A 10,000-nucleotide genomic window follows, 5' to 3' on the forward strand; every position below is an offset into this window, starting at 1 on the left:
TTAACATGGAGGTTTAATATAGTGATTTAACATGGAGGTTTACCATAGTGATTTAACATGGAGGTTTAATATAGTGATTTAACATGGAGGTTTAATATAGTGATTTAACATGGAGGTTTAATATAGTGATATAACATGGAGGTTTAGCCTGCTGTCTCACCTGGATGAACTCTTTGCTGCTGTCCTCGTTTGGGGTCCACGCGTTGTTATTGTTGTTAAGACGGGCTTGCCGTGGCAACCAGGTGTTGTCGTAAAAGGATGAGGAGGCAGTGATCTGGTCGTCAGAGATCTTCCCTGACTCCAGACCTAACGCGTTACTGCAATGGAAAGCTGGGGGAGGAGAGACAGGGATCAATTCATGATTTGATTGATAGAGGTGGACAGTTAAATCAAGACCTGAAGAGAGGAGGATTAACCAACACCCACCAACACGCACCAACACCCACCAACACCCACCAACACGCACCAACAGGCACCAACAGGCACCAACACGCACCAACAGGCACCAAAACCCACCAACAGGCACCAACACGTGCCGACAGGCACCAACACGCACCAACACCCACCCACCAACACGCACCAACAGGCACCAGCACCCACCAACCCTCACCAACACGCACCAACACCCACCAACAGGCACCAACACCCACCAACACTCACCAAAACCAACCAACACCCACCAACAGGCACCAACATGCACCAACAGGCACCAACAGGCACCATCAGGCACCAACACCCACCAACAGGCACCAACACCCACCAACACCCACCAACACGCACCAACACCCACCAACACCCACCAACACCCACCCACCCTCACCAACAGGCACTAACACCCACCAACACCCACCAACAGGCACCAACAGGCACCAACACCCACCAACACGCACCAACACCCACCAACACCCACCAAAATGCACCAACAACCACCAACACGCACCAACACGCACCAACACCCACCAACACGCACCAACACCCACCAACACGCACCAACACCCACCAACACCCACCAAAACCCACCAACACCCACCAAAACCCACCAACACCCACCAACACCCATCAACACCCACCCTCACCAACAGGCACCAACACCCACCAACAGGCACCAACAAGCACCAACACCCACCAACACCCACCCACCCTCACCCACAGGCACCAACAAGCACCAACACCCACCAACACCCACCAACACGCACCAACACGCACCAACACCTACCAACACCCACCAACACCACCAACACCCACCCACCCTCACCAACAGTCACCAACACCCACCAACACCCACCAACAGGCACCAACAGGCACCAACACCCACCAACACGCACCAACACCCACCAACACCCACCAACACGCACCAACACGCACCAACACGCACCAACACCCACCAACACCCACCAACACCCACCAACACCCACTTTCTTGTTTATGTGAAAAATGGGGACATCAGGAAAATGAAACTGCAGAATAAGGACACTCCTTTCTGAAGGTCCAATAGAAAATGGAAACAGATCTCCCTCAGGTACTGACTGGTCCGGTACTTACTGTCGCTGACCTCTTTGTGTGTCATGTTGTAGCGAGCAGAGAAGCCATCTTTGGCCACGGCCATGTCCGTGTGGAAGGACAGAGACAGGATACCTGTAGACGACGTCATCTCAGGAGGGATCTTAGTTCCACAGTAACGTCCTATCAGAGGACCCACTGCAAACACATACACAAACCCAAACCCAAGAGACGGTCATTAGAAGCATAGCATACAAAACATAAAATAACATGAAGTATAGGTTATCAGAACATAACACACTTGCCAACATCAGTAGTCCCTGCCAAGCCTCAGCACCCCTATAAACAACAGACTTTACTATTTATCATGAGGAATCCTCAGCCAGGAAGTTAGTTAGTAATAAGATAAATCCTGTTTTATTGACAAGAGAGGCGAGCCCTAGCTTAGGCCTGGGATTTCTCAGACGACAGAGGGCTGGCGAAATAGGTCCCACTGGGGAAAGGATGGATGTATTAGCAACATTTCTCCTCCATCCCTTCATCCTCCTTCCATCTCTCTATCCTAACGCCACGTGAAAAAGGGATTGGGCTTTAATGAGAGGCGAGGTGTTCTTTCTCACTCCGTTCTCTCGTTTTCTGCCCGTCCTCCTCTTCCTCTTCCGTCTACAGATTAGAAACGCTTTCTTTCACTCTGTCCATTCCTTTGATCCCCAGGACCAAGTCATCTCTTCTTCATCTCCACTAATTCTCTTTTCTAACAACTCTTAATTCCTGGACTTTGTGTTTTGTGTGATTTAGGACTCTGTGGCTGTAGGGGGGTGGGGGGGGGGGGGGCATTAGGGGGCATCAGGGGGCATCGGGGGGCATGTCTATGGGATAATACATTCATTTTGCAGCTCACAGCCTCTTTCTCACTCCCAGATCATACCATACCAGCCCAGTATCATATCAGCCCAGATCATACCATACCAGCCCAGTATCATACCATACCAGCCCAATATCAGCCCAGTATCATACCATATCAGCCCAGTATCATACCATACCAGCCCAGTATCATACCTTACCAGCCCAGTATCATACCTTACCAGCCCAGTATCATACCAGCCCAGATCATACCATATCAGCCCAGCATCAGCCCAGTATCATACCATACCAGCCCAGTATCAAACAATACCAGCCCAGTATCATACCATACCAGCCCAGTATCATACCAGCCCAGATTATACCATATCAGCCCAGTATCAGCCCAGTATCATACCATATCAGCCCAGTATCAGCCCAGTATCATACCATACCAGCCCAGTATCATACCATACCAGCCCAGTATCATACCATACCAGCCCAGTATCATACCAGCCCAGATTATACCATATCAGCCCAGTATCAGCCCAGTATCATACCATATCAGCCCAGTATCATACCAGCCCAGTATCATACCATATCAGCCCAGCATCAGCCCAGTATCATACCATATCAGCCCAGTATCAGCCCAGTATCATACCATACCAGCCCAGTATCATACCATACCAGCCCAGTATCATACCAGCCCAGATTATACCATATCAGCCCAGTATCAGCCCAGTATCATACCATACCAGCCCAGTATCATACCATACCAGCCCAGTATCATACCATATCAGCCCAGTAGCATACCATACCAGCCCAGTATCATACCATATCAGCCCAGTATCATACCATACTAGCCCAGTATCATACCAGCCCAGTATCATACCAGCCCAGTATCATACCATACCAGCCCAGTATCATACCATACCAGCCCAGTATCATACCATACCAGCCCAGTATCATACCAGCCCAGTATCATACCATACCAGCCCAGTATCATACCATACCAGCCTAGTATCATACCATACCAGCCCAGTACCATACAAGCCCAGTATCATACCATACCAGCCCAGATCATACCATATCAGCCCAGCATCATACCATATCAGCCCAGTATCATACCATACCATCCCAGTGCCATACCAGTCTCACCAGCCCAGTGTACCAGTCTCACCAGCCCAGTATCATACCAGTCTCACCAGCCCAGTATCATACCAGTCTCACCAGCCCGCTATCATACCAGTCTCACCAGCCCAGTGCCATACCAGTCTCACCAGCCCAGTGCCATACCAGTCTCACCAGCCCAGTATCATACCAGTCTCACCAGCCCAGTATCATACCAGTCTCACCAGCCCAGTGCCATACCAGTCTCACCAGCCCAGTATCATCAGGTTGCCATGTTATTCAGCCTGGTTTTTGTTACATCTATTTTAGTAGTGGAGCGTTGGAAGATGAAAGCCATGACTAGGGCCGCCTGCTCTCTGTCTCTCTCTGTCTCTCTCTGTCTCTCTCTGTCTCTCTCTGTCTCTCTCTGTCTCTCTCTGTCTCTCTCTGTCTCTGTGTCTCTGTGTCTCTCTCTCTCTCTCTCTCTCTCTCTCTCTCTCTCTCTCTCTCTCTCTCTCTCTCTCTCTCTCTCTCTCTCTCTCTCTCTCTCTCTCTCTCTCTCTCTCTCTCTCTCTCTCTCTCTCTCTCTCTCTCTCTCTCTCTCTCTCTCTCTCTCTCTCTCTCTCTCTCTCTCTCTCTCTCTCTCTCTCTCTATTCAATTCAATTCAATTCAAGGGCTTTATTGGCATGGGAAACGTGTTAACATTGCCAAAGCAAGTGAGGTAGACAACATACAAAGTGAATATATAAAGTGAAAAACAACAAAAATTAACAGTAAACATTACACATACAGAGGTTTCAAAACAGTAAAGACATTACAAATGTCATATTATATATATATATATACAGTGTTTTAACAATGTACAAATGGTTAAAGGACACAAGATCTCTCTCTCTCTCTCTCTCTCTCTCTCTCTCTCTCTCTCTCTCTGTCTCTCTCTCTCTTACTCTCTCTCCCTTACTCTCTCTCCCTTACTCTCTCTCTCTTACTCTCTATCTCTCTCTGTCTCTCTCTCTCTCTCTCTGTCTCTGTCTCTCTCTGTCTCTCTCTGACTCTCTCTCTCTGTCTCTCTTACTCTCACTCTCTCTCAGCCTACCTAGATAGAAGTACTCCCTTCTTGTTTTGTGTGTGTCCGTCCAGTAAACTCACCTTGTGGCAGACCGTCCCAGACCTCCAGCCAGTCGTACTTGCAGTCTCCTTCTCCCCCGGGCAGGGGGTCATTCTCCAGGTCAAAGGTCAGGAAGGTCAGGGTCAAGTCCATGGCCGGGGGCACGATGATAATGAAGGAACACTCCAGGTTATGAGGGTATTTATCAGGGAACCCCGGAGACTCAATGATCCCGTTCTGACTGGTGAAGTTACGGGAGCAGTCTGAACCTGAAACAACAACCATTCAATCAGTCAATCAATCAAATGCATTTATTTTTTTTTACATCACAAAGTGCTTTACAGAATCCCAGGCATGAAGCAGAAGCACAGTGGTCAGGAAGAAACCTAGAGAGGAACCCAGCAGGCTTTCTCTGGATTTACTGGGGAACTGTTCAAATCAAATCACATTTTATTACATATTTAGGTTCAGGCCCAGGGTGCTGAGCTTAAAGATGATCTTGGAGGGTACTCTGGCATTAAATGCTGAGCTGTAGTCAATGAACAGCATTCTTACATAGGTATTCCTCTTGTACAGATGGGATAGGGCAGTGTGCAGTGCGATGGCGAATGCATCGTCTGTGGATCTATTGGGGCGTTAAGCAAATTGAAGTGAGTCTAAGGGTGTCAGGTAAAGGTATAAGTGATATGATCCTTAGTAACTAGACTCTCAAAACACTTCATGATGACAGAAGTGTTCCATGATGACAGAAGTGTTCCTGATGACAGAAGTGTTCCGTGATGACAGAGTGTTCCGTGATGACTGAAGTTTTCCGTGATGACAGAAGTGTTCCGTGGTGACAGAAGTGTTCCGTGATGACAGAAGTGTTCCGTGATGACAGAAGTGTTCCATGATGACAGCAGTGTTCCGTGATGACAGAAGTGTTCCGTGATGACAGAATTGTTCCGTGATGACAGAAGTGTTCCGTGATGACAGAAGTGTTCCATGATGACAGCAGTGTTCCGTGGTGACAGAACTGTTCCGTGATGACAGAAGTGTTCCGTGGTGACAGAAGTGTTCCGTGGTGACAGAAGTGTTCCGTGGTGACAGAAGTGTTCCGTGGTGACAGAAGTGTTCCGTGGTGACAGAAGTGTTCCGTGGTGACAGAACTGTTCCATGATGACAGAAGTGTTCCATGGTGACAGTTAGTGTTCCGTGATAACAGAAGTGTTCCGTGATGACAGAAGTGTTCCGTGATGACGTAAGTATTCCGTAGTGACAGAAGTGTTCCATGATGACAGAAGTGTTCCGTGATGACGTAAGTATTCCGTGATGACAGAAGTGTTCCGTGATGACAGAAGTGTTCCGCGATGACAGAAGAGTTCTGTGGTGACAGAAGTGTTCCGCGATGACGTAAGTATTCCGTGATGACAGAAGTGTTCCATGATAGAAGTGATCATTGATGCAAATAGATGGCAGTCTGTCTCTTACATTGTTGTCTAATGAATATTCCATTGTGTCCTGTATCATCTCTCCTGTCTGTGTTTTTGTAGTAGGGAGACAAGCTGGTGGCCTGAGGGGATTCTCTGGTAGCTCATCCATTGATCTGATCCTGTTCTGTGACGTAGACATTAGGACTGAAGGCCTTGTTGTCTAGTTGTTGCTACTAATGACCAGAGCACAGGGTTAAATGGACCCATGAGACCAAGTACTACCCGGTATCACCGAGTGAGATGAACAGACCCCTCCCCCACCACCACCACCAACCCATTGCTGCTATAACAGCCTCCACTCTTCTGGGAAGGCTTTCCACTAGATGTTGGAACATTGCTGCTATAACAGCCTCCACTCTTCTGTGAAGGCTTTCCACTAGATGTAGGAACATTGCTGCTATAACAGCCTTCACTCTTCTGGGAAGGCTTTCCACTAGATGTTGGATCATTGCTGCGGGGACTTGCTTCCATTCAGTCACAAGAGCATTAGTGAGGTTGGGCACTGTTGATGAGCGATTAGGCCTGGCTTACAGTCTGCATTCCAATTAATTCCAAAGGTGTTCGATGGGGTTGAGGTCAGGGCTCTGTGCAGGCCAGTCAAGATCTTCCACACCGATCTCAACAAACAATTTCTGCATGGGCCCCACTGCCAGATGGTGGAGAGTGATTCATTCATCAAGCATAGAACAGATTTCCACTGCTCTTTATAACTCTCCAGCTGACACTTGGCATTGTGCATGGTGATCTTAGGCTTGTGTGCAGCTGCTCAGAAATGGAAACCCATTTCAGGAAGCTCCCAACGAACAGTTCTTGTGCTGACGCTGCTTCCAAAGGACGTTTGGAACTAGTGTGTGTTGCAACCGAAGACAGACAATTTTTACGCGCTACGGGCTTCAGCACTCAGCGGGTCCCGTTCTGTGAGCTTGTGTGGCCTACCACTTCGCGGTTGAGCCGTTGTTGCTCCTAGACGTTTCTACTTCACAACAACAGCACTTACAGTTGACAGGGGGCAGCTCTAGCAGGGCAGAAATTTGACAAACTGACTGATTGGAAAGGTGGCATCCTCTGACGATGCCACGTTGTCACCAAGTCACCGAGCTCTTCAGTAAGGCCATTCTACCACCAATGTTTGTCTATGGAGATTGCGTGGCTGTGTGCTCAATTTTATACATCTGTCAGCAACGGGGGTAGCTGAAATAGCTGAATCCACTCGTTTGAAGGGGTGTCCACATACTGTTATACAGCCACCACTTGTTTATTTTTCTTACTTATTTTCCACCATAATTTGCAAATAAATTCATAAAAAATCCTACAATGTGATTTTCTGGATTTTTTTATTCTCATTTTGTCTGTTATATTTGACGTGTACCTATGATGAAAATTACAGGCCTCTTATCTTTTTAAGTGGGAGAACTTGCACAATTGGTGGCTGACTAAATACTTTTTTTGCCCCACTGTACATACACGCACTATCACTGAGCAAACTAAACAGATTGACAACAAACAAAAACAAAATACAACATTTGTAGATCGAGCTGTCTAACCTCAGACATTGCCTTCAGCACAGCTACAGTACATTAGAGAGAGATGCTTGACAGACGGTTCAAAGTAAGGCCTTCAGGCCTGTGTGAGCGTCCTATTGTGAGTGAATGAATGTGTGAGCCGTGTGTCTCTGGAAACTGTGACAGCTCAGCGTTGTGGATGTATCTCTGGCAGGAACAGAACCACATCTCCCTCGCTGTCTCCCCCTCTCTCTCGCTGTCTCCCCCTCTCTCTCGCTGTCTCCCCCTCTCTCTCGCTGTCTCCCCCTCTCTCTCGCTGTCTCCCCCTCTCTCTCGCTGTCTCCCCCTCTCTCTCGCTGTCTCCCCCTCTCTCTCGCTGTCTCCCCCTCTCTCTCGCTGTCTCCCCCCTCTCTCTCGCTGTCTCCCCCCTCGCCCTCGCTGTCTCCCCCCTCGCCCTCGCTGTCTCCCCCCTCTCCCTCGCTGTCTCCCCCCTCTCTCTCGCTGTCTCCCCCTCTCTCTCGCTGTCTCCCCCCTCTCTCTCGCTGTCTCCCCCCTCGCCCTCGCTGTCTCCCCCCTCTCCCTCGCTGTCTCCCCCTCTCCCTCACTGTCTCCCCCCTCTCCCTCGCTGTCTCCCCCCTCCTTGTCATCTCCCTCAGTCTCCCACCTCCCCCCTCTCCCTCGCTGTCTCCCCTCTCCCTCACTGTCTCCCCCCTCTCCCTCGCTGTCTCCCCCCTCCTTGTCATCTCCCTCAGTCTCCCACCTCCCCCCTCTCCCTCGCTGTCTCCCCCTCTCCCTCACTGTCTCCCCCTCTCCCTCACTGTCTCCCCCCTCTCCCTCACTGTCTCCCCCCTCTCCCTCGCTGTCTCCCCCCTCCTTGTCATCTCCCTCAGTCTCCCACCTCCCCCTCTCCCTCGCTATCTCCCCCTCTCCATCACTGTCTCCCCCTCTCCCTCGCTGTCTCCCCCTCTCCCTCACTGTCTCCCCCCTCTCCCTCGCTGTCTCCCCCCTCCTTGTCATCTCCCTCAGTCTCCCACCTCCCCCCTCTCCCTCGCTGTCTCCCCCTCTCCATCACTGTCTCCCCCTCTCCCTCGCTGTCTCCCCCTCTCCCTCACTGTCTCCCCCCTCTCCCTCGCTGTCTCTCCCCTCCTTGTCATCTCCCTCAGTCTCCCACCTCCCCCCTCTCCCTCGCTGTCTCCCCCTCTCCATCACTGTCTCCCCCTCTCCCTCGCTGTCTCCCCCTCTCCCTCACTGTCTCCCCCCTCTCCCTCGCTGTCTCTCCCCTCCTTGTCATCTCCCTCAGTCTCCCACCTCCCCCCTCTCCCTCACTGTCTCCCCCTCTCCCTCACTGTCTCCCCCTCTCCCTCACTGTCTCCCCCCTCTCCCTCACTGTCTCCCCCCTCTCCCTCAGTGTCTCCCCCATCTCTCTCACTGTCTCCCCACTTCTCCCTCACTGTCTCTCCCCTCGCTCTCACTGTCTCCCCCCTCTCCCTCACTGTCTCCCCCCTCTGCCTCACTGTCTCCCCCCTCTCCTCACTGTCTCCCCCCTCTCCCCCTGTCACCTCCCTCACTGTCTCCCCCCTCTCCCTTTGTCACCTCCCTCACTGTCTCCCCCCTCTCCCTCATTGTCTCACCCTCTCCCTTCACCGTCTCCCCCTCTCCATCACTGTCTCCCCCCTCTCCCTCACTGTCTCACCCCTCTCCCTCACTCTCCCCTCTCTCCCCCTGTCACCTCCCTCACTGTCTCCCCCCTCTCCCCCTGTCATCTCCCTCACTGTCTCCCCCCTCTCCCTCACTGTCTCCACCTTTCCCTCACTGTCTCCACCTCTCCCTCACTGTCTCCCCCCTCTCCCTCACTGTTTCCCCCCTCTCCCTCACTGTCTCCCCCCTCTCCCTCACTTTCTCACCCCTCTCCCTCACTGTCTCCCCTCTCTCCCCCTGTCACCTCCCTCACTGTCTCCCCCCTCTCCCCCTGTCATCTCCCTCACTGTCTCCCCCCTCTCCCTCACTGTCTCCCCCTCTCCCTCACTGTCTCCCCCCTCTCCCCCACTGTCTCCCCCTCTCCCTCACTGTCTCCCCTCTCTCCCCCTGTCACCTCCCTCACTGTATCCACCCTCTCCCTCACTGTTTCCCCCTCTCCCTCACTGTCTCCCCCCTATCCCTCACTGTCTCCCCCGTCTCCCTAACTGTCTCCCCCCTCTCCCTCACTGTCTCGCCCCTCTCCATCACTGTCTCCCCCTCTCCATCACTGTCTCCCCCTCTCCCTCACTGTCCCCCCCGCTCCCTCACTGTCTCCCCCCTCTCCATCACTGTCTCCCCCTCTCCCTCACTGTCTCCCCCCTCTCCCTCACTGTCTCCCCCTCTCCCCCACTGTCTCCTCCCTCTCCCTCACTGTCTCCCCTCTCTCCCCCTGTCACCTCCCTCACTGTCTCACCCCCTCTCCCCCTGTCACCTCCCTCACTGTCTCCCC

At 51.7% G+C, this 10,000-nt stretch overlaps 1 protein-coding gene across 1 annotated transcript in view; it reads right to left on the reverse strand.

Moving 5' to 3' along the window:
• Positions 1–10,000, reverse strand: part of LOC110504940 (neuropilin-2-like) — a gene marked incomplete at its 5' end in the record, with an annotated part of 288,221 nt that overhangs the window by 222,037 nt on the left and 56,184 nt on the right. The window contains 3 exons of the mRNA XM_036965260.1: positions 161–330; positions 1,543–1,698; positions 4,601–4,828. Coding sequence (XP_036821155.1) covers positions 161–330; positions 1,543–1,698; positions 4,601–4,828 — 554 coding nt within the window. The remainder of the gene's footprint in view (positions 1–160; positions 331–1,542; positions 1,699–4,600; positions 4,829–10,000) is intronic.

The sequence above is a fragment of the Oncorhynchus mykiss genome, chromosome 3 (genome assembly GCF_013265735.2).
Source record: "Oncorhynchus mykiss isolate Arlee chromosome 3, USDA_OmykA_1.1, whole genome shotgun sequence".
Classification (NCBI taxonomy): Eukaryota; Metazoa; Chordata; class Actinopteri; order Salmoniformes; family Salmonidae; genus Oncorhynchus; species Oncorhynchus mykiss.